This window comes from Arvicola amphibius, chromosome 6 (genome assembly GCF_903992535.2).
Source record: "Arvicola amphibius chromosome 6, mArvAmp1.2, whole genome shotgun sequence".
In the NCBI taxonomy this organism is placed as follows: Eukaryota; Metazoa; Chordata; class Mammalia; order Rodentia; family Cricetidae; genus Arvicola; species Arvicola amphibius.
The window spans coordinates 29478263-29493442 of NC_052052.2; the positions used below are offsets into that span (position 1 = coordinate 29478263).

At 44.1% G+C, this 15180-nt stretch overlaps 1 protein-coding gene across 1 annotated transcript; it reads left to right on the forward strand.

Annotated features, from left to right (window-relative positions):
* The first annotated feature begins 319 nt into the window (after positions 1 to 319).
* Positions 320 to 10832, forward strand: LOC119817207 (WW domain-containing adapter protein with coiled-coil-like). Its single transcript, XM_042055292.1, is given in 7 exon segments — positions 320 to 468; positions 1757 to 1921; positions 9869 to 10249; positions 10251 to 10375; positions 10378 to 10433; positions 10435 to 10491; positions 10494 to 10832. Coding segments are annotated over 7 exon segments (1272 nt in total).
* The last annotated feature ends 4348 nt before the right edge of the window (positions 10833 to 15180 follow it).

The following is a 15180-nucleotide window of genomic DNA, read 5'->3' on the forward strand; positions in this document are numbered from 1 at the left end:
TGTAAAGCTCTGGAAACATAACTGGCACAAAGTTTGGACTATTAGCCATGCCCTGGGCACATAACCATTGATTCCTTGGTGCCGCTCTCTGAAATTAATAGAGGGAACACTGAAAGCAAATTTGAGTGAGTCCTCAGGATGCAAAGGAATAGTAAAAAAAGCAACATTTGAGGGTGATCACCACCATATGGTAATTCTTAGGGATAGCCACAGGTCTTGGCAATCCTAGTAATGATCCCACAATTTCCATACATTTGCTAACCTGCCTAAGGGTCCTGCAATAGTCTCCAACTGCCATATTTCTTTTTGAATAACAAATATGAGGTATGCCAAGGGAAGAGTATGGGGACTATATGCCCAGCAGCTAACTGTTCTTGCACAAGCTGCTGAGCAGCCAGTAACTTTTCTCATGATAGGGGCCACTGTTCCACTTATACTGCCTAGTTTCTCTCCATTTGAAGGGAATTGGCAACTTGTGGCTCACAGTGGCCCTCAGAATGAATTTTTCCAACCTTGTTTTGGTCCCCACCATGCCCCATAGTCAACCCTTCCTCAGCACAGCCTGTGGATCCTCCTGAAGATCTCGATCCAGCCCCCACCTGGGGTTAAATCCCTGGTCTGCTAACGTATGCTGCAACAGGTTCAGTGGTCAAGAACTGCCCCCATAGTTTACAAATCCTACCAGTGTGTGCCACCACAACTCGCCAGAGCGGCAGGAAGGCTCAGGGAGCAGCTGGCGGGCTCGGGGCCCCTCTGCAACTGCTGGGGAGGGGGGTCCTTGGGTCCTGCAGGAAAGCTCACTGCTCATGCCACTCTGATAGACTATGGGACTTTTGAAGTTGAACTGAATGCATTTATGCATTGTGGCATGACTATAAGACTATGGTGGTGCCAGGCTGTGGTGGCGCACGCCTTTAATCCAGCACTCGGGAGGCAGAGGCAGGCAGATCTCTGTGAGTTCGAGGCCAGCCTGGTCTACAAGAGCTGGTTCTAGGACAGGTACCAAAGCTACAGAGGAACTCTGTCTCGAAAAACCAGTGGAGTATTGTGGTTCAAATGAGAATGGCCTCCATAGGCTCATATGTTTGAATGTTTAATCACTAGGGAGCGGATCTGTTTGAGAGGATTATGAGTTGTAGCCTTGTTGGAGGAGGTATGTCACTGGCTATGAGGTTTCAAAATATCTCTCTGCCTTTGGATTAGGACATAGCTAGCTCTCAACTGTTCCTCCAGCACCATGCCTGCAATGCCTGCTGCCATGCTCCCTGCCATGGTGATAATGGACTAAGCCTCTGAAATTGCAAACACACCTCCAGTTAAATGCTTTCCTTTATAAGAGTTGCTGTGGTCATGATTTCTCTTCCCAGCAACAGAACACTGACTTAAGATAGAGGTTTAGATGGGAGGGTTACTGCTTGCTCAAGGCCTGTCTGAGCTACATAGCAAGACTGTCTCAAAAAAAAAAAAAAGAAAGGAGAACAAAGACAGCTTTTTAAACTGTAAATCTGATGTTACTGCTAGTATCTTGGTTTCACTTCAGCATTTCAAAATGTTAATATGTTTATTTAGATAAGAGCACATAAAACATAGGACAAAGCCTTCCCACTACTGGATCTCACCAAAGTCAGTTTATAGTCAAGGTCACTGGGATTTGAAGTTCAACGGTGGGGGGGGGGGAGACCAGTGTTCTAAGTTCATTACACAAAGTTTCTACTTTCTGTTTTTTTGGTTTTTTTTTTTTTTTTTTTTTTGACAGGATCTTGTTATGCAGCTTAGATCTGCCTGAAACTCACTATGGAGTCCAGACTGGCCTTGAATTTGTGGTAATCCTCTTAGAGTGGCATCCTCAATGCTGGAATTATATATATGAGCCATCCAACTGGCTAGATTATACTGTTTTGTCTTGGGACATGATTATGAGGTGATTGGAGAGATGGCTCAGTGGTTAAGAGCATTTATGGCTCTTATAGAGGACCTGGTTTAATCTCTAGTACTGTATAAACTGGGGATTTGAGCACAGACCTGTAACCATAGGGCTTGGAAGGTTGAGGCAGGAGGATAAGAAGTTCAAGGTCATTCTGTTACGTAGGGAATTTGAGGTCAATTAGGACTGTGTGAAACCTTGTCTCTTATGATGACATAGGCATAAGAGATCGAGAGAAGAAAAAAAAATAAAACCTTGTCTCCAAAAACCAGATGGAAGGAAGGAGGGAGCTGGGTGGTGGTGGTACACACCTTTAAACCTAGCACTCGGGAGTCAGAGGCAGGTGAATCTCTGTGAGTTTGAGGCCAGCCTGGTCTACAGAGTCTGTGCTCAAATCCCCAGGACAGCCAGGACTGTTACACAGAGAAACCCTGCCTCAAACAACAAAACCAAACAAACAAAAAAGAAGGGAGGGAGGGGAAAGGAAAGGAATTAGTACAGTGTGGAGGCTCATCCCTGTATCCTAGCCTTCTGGATTGGAAGACTTAAGGTCAGGCTACACACTGAGTAGTTTATTTACTATTTACTTACGAGATAGGGGCCCCCGTAGCCCACGCTGGCCAGGAATTAATATAGCTAAGGAATGACCTTGAAGTCCTGGTCTTCCTGCTTCAACTTCCCAAGTGCTGCGATTACAGATTTGGATCACAATGGCTACTTTAAAAATTTTTAATTAATATTTTAGTTAGTATATAAAGTAATGGGTTTTATTATAACATTTTCATGCATGTATAGCACTTTTTCCCATTTTAATGATCGGAGGCAGGGGCTGGGGATGTGGCTCAGTTGGCAGAGTGCTTATCTACAGAGCCCTCGGTTAAATCCCCAGCATCACAGAAACTGAATTTGGTGGTACAGGAGGGGGACAGAGGAGCAGGAAGAGTTCAAGGCCACTTCTGGGCTACATAGCAAATTCAAAGTCAGCCAAACTACATGAGACTCCTGTCTCAAAATAAATAAGGGGCTGCACCTGGTGACAGAGGCCTGTAATCCCAACTGCCTTCGGGGCTAAAGCAGTTTTACTGAAAGTTCAAGTCTTTTTTATTTATTTATTATGTATACAACATTCCTTCCATGTATGCTATCATGCCAGAAGAGGGCACCAGATCTCATTATAGATGGCTGGAGCCACCAATGTGGTACTGGGAATTGAACTCAGGACCTCTGGAAGAACAGTTAGTGCTCTTAACCTCTGAGCCATCTCTCCAGCCCCCAAAGTTCAAGTTTTTAAGTGGGCTAATGATGAGTTCAAGGACAGCAAATCTGGTAACTTAATGAGACTTGACTCGGTTTTTATCGGGAGGAGGGTTGTTTTTGTTTTGGTTTATTGAGACAGAATTTCTCTGTGTAACCCTGGCTGTACTAGAATTCGCTCGCATAGACCAGGCTGACCTCAAAACTCAGAGATCCACCTGCTTTCGTGCCCCCAACCCCTCAAGTGCTGGGATTAAAGACATGCAGGACCACCACAAGGCTTGAACTTGTTTTAATAAAAAAATATATATTTTTAAAGAGCTTGGAAATGAAGGTGTAGTTCACTGGTACAATGTCTGTCTAGCAAATGCAAGACCCTAAATTCAATCCTCAGTGGACAGGGGAAGGATGGAATAGAGCGAGTGGATCATATTTGAAATATAAACACTCAGGAAGTCAGAAGTAGGAAGGCTGCCCCAAGTTCAAAGCAGCCTGTTTATGTAGCAAGTCTAGGCCTGCCCAGGCTGCTTAGCAGAGCTGTCTCAAAAGCCAAATGATGACGATGATGATGATGATGATGATGGTGACGGTGGTGATGATGATGATGAGGTTGACTGATGATGGTGGTGGTGGTGGTGATGATGGATGATGATGATGGTGGTGGTGATGATGATGATGGTGATGGTGGTGATGATGGTGGTGGTGATGGTGGTGATGATGATGATGGTGATGTGGATGGTGGTGGTGGTGATGTGGATGGTGGTGGTGGTGATGGTGGTGGTGGTGATATGGTGGTGGTGGTGATGGTGGTGGTGTGATGGTGGTGGTTGTTGACTGATGATGATGTGATGGTTATGGTGGTAATGATAGTAATAATGATGTTGGTGATGATGATGATGATGATGATGATGCAGAGAAGAGTGGAGGAAGAGTTATGTGAAGTGGCTTCATTTAAATTTGCTAATTTTGTTTTAAAAGCAGTCCATCAAGAGACACTGAACTCTTCTATGACTGAAAAGATTATGTAAAACCATGAAGAGATGAAGCTCTCTTTTGGGATGTGATGGCCTTTGGGAAAAAGGAGTGGAGGGTCCTTGGAGTTGGTTTCAATGGCAGAAATGGGAAGTTTTTCACAGAATGCCTGAGCAAGCTCAAGGGCTATCTAGAAAAAAATTGCAGAGTTCATTCTGATACTCATTTTTTAATAACTATTATTAAAGAATAAATTTTGTCACAGTACATAAGAAAGGAACAGTTGTGAACTTCTTGAGCAATTATGATTACAGGCATCATATTAGCATTTCATATGAATCTGCTATCTGATATTATTCTTGAAACCCTGTGTTCAGAAGTACCGGTGACCTCACCAACAGCTAACACAAGCATAGAATTACATCTAGCAGTGCTTGAAAACACAGCACATTTTGGGCTGGAAACTGTAGCTTAGTTAGTAGACTGTGTACCTTATGTATGTGAAGCCCTGGGTTTTATCCCCAGTGCTACATAATTTGGACGTGGTGACTTATGCCTATAATCCTAGCACTTGGGAGGATGAGGCAGGAGGATGAAGAGTGTAAGTCTACCTTGGCTATATAGTAAGTTTCCCGTCTTGGGCCATATAAAACCCTGCCTCAAAAAACAAAAACTAAGAAACAAAACAAACACCCACCCCTACCAAGCTCTGAATAACCCCTTTCGTGCTATGTAGCATAGAAGTAAGCTCTCAATCAGGTCCCCTCCCTAGTTCCCTGAAAAAGGTGAAACTAACACGAACACTCTGCTGATTGGGAATCAGTTTGTTTGATGTCTAGTTTCTCCCTGAAACTATTTTATCTGTGGTTCACTACTCTGATGGGACCAGTTTCAGGGATGATTTGGAGTTCTGTCTGTCTCCAGTGTGTTTGAGTAGGTTACAAAGATTTTAAAAGATTCTTAAGCATACCTGGGCCCAGAGTCTGTTGTCTCAGAAACAAGTTCCCTAGGGGGCAAGTGTGGATAATTCCTTGGGCAACCTAAGCAGGTTGGACAGCTGATTATCAAACAGATGGGTACCTAGTCTCCGGAGATCAAACAGACAACAAAAAAACACCTTGACCAAATAGAGGGTATAAAGACTCATGCTGTAATCCCAGCACCAAGGACACTGAAGTAGAAGTATCACAAGTTCTTAGCCATTCTGGGTTAACATCAAAGACATGCAAGGTCCCTCAGAAACAACAAAGCAGGCAGCATGCTTGCTACTTGGGAAGCACAGACAGGAGTATCTATCTGCAAGTCAAAGCCACTTGGCTATACAAAGAGCTCCAGGCCAGCAAGACCACATAGTGGAAACTATGACTAAAATTTAATTAATTAATTAATTAATTAATTAATAGAAAGCAAGGATTGGGGAGGAGGAGGGCAAGAAGGAGAAGAAAGAAAAGACTGCAGAGCTAACTCAAAAGTTAAGAGCAGCACATTCTGTTCTTCCAGAGGACCCGAGTTCAGAATTTAGTACTTGTTATGGTAAAAATAAAACATTGCAGAAAGGCTGCAGGTCCCTGAGTGGCGGCAGTGGGCAGCAGGCCATGAGACCACGACAGGCCACAAAAGCAGCTGGGTCCCATGTAGGTAGCCCGTGAGGTGGGTGAGAGCTGCGTGTGGGGCAGCTAGTCCCAGGAGGAGCCACAGCCACGGTGGGTAAGAGACAACAGATAGCATGCCATGAAGAGTGAGGTTGGATAGTTATTTAGTGGGTTATGGAAGGGAAGGGGAAAGGGAAGAAGGGGGGACAAGGGGAGAGAGAGAGGAGAGAGAGGGAGGGAGGGAGGAAGAGAAGAGAGATGAGAGAAGGGAGGGAGAGAAGAGGAGGAGAGAGATGGAGAGAGAGAGAGAGAGAGAGAGAGCGCGCGAGCCTGCCTGGGTGGTGGACAGGGGTAGGGGGTGGGCGGGCTTGTCTCTTAAAGGGACAGGACAGACCATTACATTCCCATCTCCTTTTTTATACTAAAAAGGCAGGAGGTTAGGCACAACAGGTTAAAGGAATTGTGGCAGCAGCTTTTCACGACTGCTTTCCTGCTTATTTGTGAGTGTCATCTTGGTGGGGGGGGGAACCTGAGAAAGCTGGGTGCTGGTCACATCCTGGTGTAGCTGGTCTGTTTACTCCAGTCCGGTATTTGTGGTATGGAAATGTCTGGTGTCTCTTACACCTGTTTAAGGTATTGGCAGAACAGAGGACAAAGTTAAGTTTAGGAAGAAAAAATTTTAGGACCAAGGAATTGAGGGGGGTGTATCTGACCTGTTTAAAATGGATCCTTCAATTTGGCTCCCTAGAACTCATAAGAATTCTTCGCGTTTGTGAAAATGTAAGTTTTAAACAATAGCATATTTATATCAGAAATACCTTGTGACAAGATATTTGTTTACATAATGAAAAAGTATCTTTAAGACTATGGAAGGTAGCATGAGAGAGAAATTTGATTACTTGTATTTGTCCTCACACCTTTACAACTTGCAGGTACACACCTTAATAACTTGTATTTGTGTTTTACCGAAATTTGTTTGTGAGGTTGTCCTTTTACAAACTGACAAAACCTCTCAGGTGTCAAACTGCATCAGAGATCTTTGAGAAGGATAAATTTTTACTTGAGTTATTGATTAAAAAAGTGACAGAGAACTTACTTGGTTGGCACCTAGAGCTGCTCCTCAGGGTCCTCCATGGTCACTGAGGGTCATATTTGCCTTTTGTTGTTTAGCGCAGGCCCTGTCGGCTCTCCAAAAGATCCTTTGGGCTAAGAAATCTGTAGGAAGGAGCAGGTCTACCTTGACCTGAGAAGCTAGGCTTGTCGATTCCAGTGATATTGTCCACTGTCTGGAGATCTTAGTTTAGATGAAAGGCAGTTGTGCCCAGTGGTCAGCACTCGGCAGTTGAAGCAATTGCAGATGGGCGTTGTTCTGTGCCCATTGGTCTTTTGTCTTTGGAGGACATAGAGTACTGCTGCTAGGAGTCAACCTGTCTTTTTTTGTTATGAAAAGTTTTTTAATCATTAAATATTTAAATACCATGTTTTTCCCAGATCACCGAGCAAATTGAGGGCTATTTATTAGTTATAACTACAGTAATAGAATAGAAGGAAGATCTGCCTGCCTTGTGGAGGTGGGCAGGGCTTGTCTCTAAAGGGACAGGACAGACCAATTACAGTACTAAAATCTGGTGGTTTACAACTGCTTGCAACTCCATCTCCTGGGGACCTGTCCACCCTCTCTGCGGGCATCCATGACCACCCTAACATACATACATAAAAATAAAAAAATAAATCTTTGGGGCTAAGAGAGATGGCTTCAGTGGTTAAGAGCACTAGCAGTTCTCGTAGAAGGCCCTGATTCGGTTGCCAGCACCCATATGGTGGCTAGTCATTGTCTGTGAATCCAATTTTTAGGTACTCAACAGCTTCTTTGGGGTGCCATGCACACATGTGGTTCGTAGACATATATGCAGACAAAATACTCATTCACATATAATAACAAAAATAATCTTTATAAAAGAGGAGGAAGAGAGGGGTGGATTGTAACTCAATTTGGGCTGGGTGTGGGAGTGATCACAGAGGTTGTGTTGTTCCTGCTATACTTACCCTACCCTTCCCTGATGAAACTTCTTTACTAATTCTGTTTCCAAGGTGATTTTCCTATAGGGATGCCAATAGCTTTCTTAGGATCAGTAAGTAAATTGGACTCTTGTGACTTGGTTGGCAGCTAGATGAAAATGTAGACTCAAGTTCTTTTTTATTATTTATTATGTATACAACATTCTGCCTCCATGTATTCCCACATGCCAGAGGAGGGTGCCAGATCTCAGTACAGATGGTTGTGAGCCACCATCTGGTTGCTGGGAATTAAACTCAGGACCTCTGGAAGAGCAGCAGCCAATGCTCTTAACCTCTGAGCCATCTCTCCAGCCCCCTAGACTCAAGTTCCTTAAACTTGCAAATCCAAAATTGAAGTCTGACCAGCTCCTTTCATGATCCCCAGTATGGACTGTTTCCTCAATCACATGTTCATGCACAAGACAATGTCATGAACACAGTTTTCCATGGTGGATGTTACATGTGGACAGCCTACAAGAAGAGGAAACTAAAGTCACCCTCTGAGAAGGGTAGTAATAACATTTACTACGCATCTGATCCTGTTCTGGGCACCTCCAATATAGAGTATTCTCATTTGATGTCATAGCATTCCTCTGCTCTGCATACGTCTGTCTACCTAAGGTGAGAAAGAAAACCCAGTCTCAATGCCGCTGCTTAGAGACAATGCCTATTTCCTCTGATGCAGAGCAGGAAACAGAGTTCATAGCTGTTTGGGTTAAGGCTTCACACCAGACTCTGGCATTCATATACCCAAAGAGTCTGGAATGTTTGGGTGGAAAGTTCCATCTAAGCCCTCTCTCCTGGGAGTTGCCTCAGTCCAGACTCCACCCCCAAGAAAGCCCGCCAAACGATGATCCTTCCTCAGAGATGCTCAAGACCCACAAGGTCTTTATAAACTGCAACCCAGAGAACAAACACGAGGCTTTCCGGTCTTCCTCCCCATCTTCATCTCAGGGGGGCAGGAAGGCCACCTGGAGTGTTAGTATCTATTAAACCTGGACTTTTCTAATTCGGTTTGTTTCAGTCTAATTTGGATTATGGCATCAGCGGAGAGGGGTTATTGGGCAGCAAAAGCTTTTCATCAACCTTGTTCTTGCAACACAAACACTCCAAAGCACAGCTCCATCCCGATTAGCATGACCAATTTACAGTATGGATTTTGAGTATCCTCCATGAGCCCATGGCTTGGTCCCCCAGTTCAGAAAATTTCAGATGTATTAGAAAGGTATTGGGAGGTGTTCAGATCATAGAGAATGCACCCTAAAGTGGGATTTTTTTGACCTAGACCAACTCTCCCTTTTTATTTCTAGGCTATGTAGTGAGGTTTTATTAAACCATAAGTTTCCTACCTCCATATGCTAGCAATGGAACCAATCTATTATGGATTGAAATTTCTTAAATAGAAGCTAAAGAGCTTTTCTCTTCAAAAAGTTAAACTTCGGCGTTTGTGATAGTGGCCTAAAATTGACTAACAGACACAGGTAGTGAAGTTTCAGCACCCCATAAGCCTCTCCGCCGACGCAGCACTCCAATCAGACCAAACAAACCAAATTAGAAAAAGCCCAGGTTAATGGATAAAACACTCCCGGATGATTTTCCAGCCGCTCAGAGAGGAGACAGGAAAGAGATCAGAGAACCATGTCTGGTTTTGGTTTTTTTTTGGGAGGGGGCAGTTTAAATACCCGATGGGCCTAGTCTTGAGCATCTCTGGGGAAGGGGTCATTATTTGGTGGACTTCCTGAAATGTGGCAAGGTTTGGAGAGAGATGAGGGAGGGAGACTGGGGTGGAATTTCTACCAGATCATTCCAAGACTCTTTGGGTATACAGATGCCAGGGGCTGGGGTGAACCTTTAACCAGAACAGGTAGGTTGAATGGTCAGTTTAGAACTGGTGTTGGGTTGGGTAGTGGTGGCGCACGCCTTTAATCCCAGTACTCGGGAAGCAGAGGCAGGCGGATCTCTATGAATTCGAGGCCAGCCTGGTCTACAAGAGCAAGTTCCAGGACAGGCTTCAAAGCTACAGAGAAACCCTGTCTTGAAAAACAAAACAAAACAAATCAAAACAAAGAAATAAAAAATCTGCCTCAACAGTACCTGTTTCTCATGTTCCACAATCACCAATACCTCCTTTACTTCAGGACCCAAATCTTCTTAGACAGCTGCTTCCTGCTTTACAAGCCACACTACAGCTTAATAATTCTAATGTGGATATATCCAAAATAAATGAAGTTCTTACAGCAGCTGTGACACACGCTTCCCTGCAGTCTGTCACCCACAAGTTTCTTACTGCTGGACCATCTGCCTTCAGCATCACCTCCCTGATTTCTCAAGCTGCCCAGCTTTCTACGCACATCCGGCCATCTAATCAGTCTCCAATGTCTCTAACATCCGATGCTTCATCCCCAAGATCCTATGTGTCTCCAAGAATAAGCACAGCTCAGGCTACACAGTCCTATCAAACCTTTGATTAGTGCTCCACCAGTTTCATCACAGCCAAGGGTTAGTGCTCCAGTAGTTAAGCAAGGACCGGTGTCACAGTCGGCCACACAGCAGCCTGTAACTGCTGACAAGCAGCAGGTCACGAACCTGTCTCCCCTCAAAGTCTTCAGCGCTTAAACAGCCAGAGAAGTCCATTCACTTGGTCCAAATCATACTTCCAGTAGTAATGCATCAAATGCAATAGTTGTGGCCACAGGATACAGGATACAGCTGCTCGGCCCGCATGTTCATTAACACCTACACTAGCAGCACACTTCAATGATAATCTCATAAAACATGTTCAAGGGTGGCCTGCGGACCATGCAGAGAAACAGGCACCAAGGTTGCGTGAAGAAGCCCATAATATGGGAAGGGTTCACATGTCAGAAATATGTACTGAATTAAAAAATTTGAGATCTTTAGTTCGACTACGTGAAACTCAAGCAACTTTGCGAGAGCAGAGGATACTGTTTTTGAGACAACAAATAAAGGAACTCGAAAAGCTAAAAAATCAGAATTCCTTGTGGTTTGAAGATGTGAATAATTGCACATGATATCCTATAGGAACTGTAAATCTCTTGCCCAGTCATAACATTTTGAGCTGCATTAAGTGGACGGTTAAGCTGGGCAAATGAAATAACAAGGGGATGGGGATCTGTGAGAGTCAATTCAGGGGAAAGATACAAGATTGATTTGCAAAACCCTTGAAATGTAGATTTCTTGTAGATGTATCTTCACGTTGTAAATATGTTTTGTAGAATGAAGCCATGGGAAGCCATGTGTAACAGAGCTTAGACATCCAAAGCTAATCAATGCTGAGGTGGCTAAATGCCTAGCCTTTTACATGAAAACCTGTCTGCAAAATGAGCTTATTTTTAAAAAAGAAAAAAATGGGGGGGGTTATCATTTAGAAATCTTGCATTTTCAAAAACCCAGTGCAAGCGACAGGCAATCTGTGTCTAAGGATACAGTTTTGAGCAGCACACAAATCATGAGACAACCGTTCCGCACTTGGACCTGATCAGGAACAGTGCTGCTTCATTTGTTTTGCAAAGAAATGTTTTTGTTTCCTGTATGTTCCATTCCCTCTGAAGCTCTTGGCCTGATTTTCTCCATTTTTTTAAGGTGCCCTTCTCTTTTCTTAGGGCACTGTTGCTGTGGCACTTTTCTAGAGCCTTCTCATTCCTGTGTACAGTAGCTGGAAGTTGCAGTGATTGAGTGTTGCCCACATGTTTGTATAAATGATTGAAATCCACTTGCACCCTGTAAGAATGGATTTAAAGGTACTGCTGGGCAAGTGTGCTGAAACTACATTGACGGCTCAAATATAAGGAAGTGGCCCAATGAACGGGGTTGTGGGAGGGGAAAAGGAAGCAAAGCTAGTCAGATGTGAACTGTATCTGCTGTAATAAACATGTTAAAAAATGAAAAAAAAAAGAACTGGTGTTGGTTCCATCTGCCAGGCCATTCAAAGGATGGGTGAATCCAATGACTGTTTTTCAGATTAATACAGAACAATGGCACTATCTCACTGAATGCCCCCGACACACACACACACACACACACACACACACACACACACAGACACACACGCCTTTTTAAACAAAGACAGGGTCTCACCATAGAGTCTTGGCTGTCCTGGAACTTGATATACAGACCATTCTGATCTCAAACTCACAGAGATCAACTTGTCTCTGCCCTCAGTGTTTTGATTAAAGGTGATCACACCTGGGTTATCTTCTTGTCTTCTAAGTGTCAATTCAAATGTACTGAGAAATACCCAGCTTCAGTCAAGGAAAACATGTGTAGGATGTTTCTCCTCTCTTCTTGTCTTTTCTCTTAAGAATTCAATTGAGACACATAATTTAAGAGAAGTTTATTTAGCAAAGCAAAACAAAATACACTCCAGGCAAATGTGGAGCAGGCTGCCAGAAGGGAGCGTGAACAGCAGCCCATTGGGTTCCGCACTGTGTCTTATAGTCCCCTCCTGTGATGTCACTTTCTTTGAGTACCGCCTTCATGTCATCCTGCTCTGATGTGCTCCAAAGGTCAAGGTGTCCTTGTGCTGCTTTACATTTTCTCCTTATCAAGACGTCCTTCAGTGGTCCTGTATGGTCACTGGGAAAGTGTCATGGTGCCTTTATTTCTGCAGGATAGGAAGAACATATTTGCAGCATCAAAGCTGTCAAGCTACAAAGGGTTATTTCATCCCACCCAGCTACCAGGATATAGTTGTTTCCTGGGTTAGCATAGGTCTAAGTCTCTGCTTACCCAATCAGCTGGTCTCTAACTGCAGAAGAGGTGGACAGCTTCCACGCTTCTGCTTGTGTTTACTTAGCTATCTATTCTAACAGAACTAGGATGCTGGAAGAATCCCTTCCATAGGGAGTCATGAAACAGTAGTTACCCTCTTCATAAGAGCCCATTGACAAATCAAAGCACAATTCCACCAAAGTCCACCCTGGAAAACCAATGATTTATTTTTTAAAATTTTATTATTATTATTATTATTGTTGTTGTTGTTGTTGTTGTTTTGGTTTTCGAGACAAGGTTTCTCTGTAGCTTTGGAGCCTGCCCTGTAACTAGCTCTTGTAGACTAGGCTGGCCTCGAACTCACAGAGATCCACCTGCCTCTGCCTTCAGAGTGCTGGGATAAAAGGCATGTGCCACCACCGAGCTAAGAACCTATGATTTTAAGGGGCTTATTAACAAAGCATGAATAAGAGTTTACTTGTAAGAGCATGGGTGACTCCAAAGCTACCACACTTGATAGTCTTTTCACCCAGCATAGATGTGGCTTCCCATAGCTGCAGAGAGGAGGTTCTATTCAATGAACCTCCCCCTAGCCTATATCCTCTAACACCCCTGAGGCCAAGTGCATCTAGGGAAGAATTGCATACAAATGGCTGGAAGGAGCAGCTAGACTCACAGGTGTAGGTCTAATGACCCTCCCTACTTGCCCTTTCTATGAAAAGGTGTCAGCAATCAACAAGCTGTTTCCCGAAGGACTCTTAAAAGCAGAAACAGCTTATCTGATGCAGACGTGTGCTCAGAGGACTGCCTTTTTTTTTTAAAAAAAAAAAAAGATTTATTAATTTATTAGTATACAGCGTTCTGTCTGTCTGTATGCTTGCTGGCCAGAAGAGGGCACCAGATCTCATTACAGATGGCTGTGAGCCACCATGTGGTTGCTGGGAATTGAACCCAGGACCTCTGGAAGAGCAGTCAGTGCTCTTTACCTCTGAGCCATCTCTCCAGCCCCAGAGGGCTGCCTTTTATAACACAGGCTATTGTAGGGAGCAGAGGATGCTCTGAGTAAGCAGAATCCTAAGCAGATGTATCTTTAGATATGGACAAAGCATGTCAGGGACTCCAAGACTAATTAGTCCATAGAAAATTGGCAAAGCTGAGCTGGGCAGTGATGGTGCACACCTTTAATCCCAGCACTTGGGAGGCAGAGGCAAGCAGATCTCTGTGAGTTAGGCCAACCTGCTCTACAAATGAGTTCCAGAAGGAAAGGAGGGAGGGAGGGAGGGAGGGAGGGAGGGAGGGAGGGACGGAGGGAGGGAGGGAGGGAGGGAGGGAGGGAGGGAGGGAGGGAGAGAGAGAGAGAGAGAGAGAGAGAGAGAGAGAGAGAGAGAGAGAGAGAACCAGTTGGCAAAGCTGCTACCCATAAAGGCCAGGCTAGAGAGAAATGTCTAAGTTTTTCTTGGGAGTCGAAAATTGATCAGTCTCTTGTCAAGACCAGCAACTGCAGTTTCCTCCTCCAGGATGTTTACAAGCCAAGACTGGTCTACAGAGAGACCTCCTACAGAGACTAGCTAACTCCTTCTGAGCTGTATCAATACACTCATTCAGATTCCAGCCTTAGAGAGACCACCCACCACCCACACACACACACACACACACACCTGATCCCGGACTCAGTGTAGGTGTCTGTGTAGCTGTCATTTTCCTCATTTCCTGGCTCACCCTAGCTAGGGTTCCAGGACCCAAGTTTCTTGGAATGTGGCAGGGTATGATTACAGAAGGTGTATGCGAATTAACTATATTGTAACTTCTAGGTAACAAAAAGAATACAAAACTCAGGATGTGTTTTATAGGGCAGAACCAGAAACATATTACACTGTCAATGAGTGTTTGTTGAACAAATGAATGAAGTGCCGTTCAACATTACCCCAACTCTGTATCTATCTAGTATGTAGTTTCTCCTATTCTATTCTGAAACAACTTGAACAAGGTTTTGTTTCTTTTTCAGGAGCCCAATTTGGCCTTGATGACTGTCCTACTTTTATTGCTATGATCAAAACAATGACCAAAAGCAACTTGGAGAAAAAAGGGTTTATCTGGCTTACAGGTCCCAGTCCCAGTTGATCATTGAGGATTGTCATGGCAATATCTCAAACAGGAGTGGAGGGCAGAACTATGGAGGAAGGTTTCTGATTTGCTTACATGCTCATATTTAGCTACCATCTGCCCAACAGTGGCATCACCGGCAATGGGCTGGGCCATCCCACATCAATCAACACACAGTGTGATGAGGCATTTCCTGTTCCCTCCTCCCAGATGACTATTTTTGTATTAAGTTCACAAGCAACTAATTGGCACAGTGACTTATATTTCATGGGTGGGGGAGCATTTAGGCCATGACTCTCAAATCTCCCATTACTGAATTATACCTCTACCTTCATCTGGACCCAGTTTATAGACTCCCTCCAGTTCAAATAAAAGTGTACCCCTTCATCTGTATACTAGACCAACCCGCTGGTTGTGTTCTGGATACTATCTTCTCTGGCCTTCTCAAGAGCTTTTCTCCTGCCAGTCCTTCTGTTTGTATCATTTCCATGCTTACACAAATACACTGTAGAGTTTTCACTGCTTCATTCCACACACGGGGCTCCA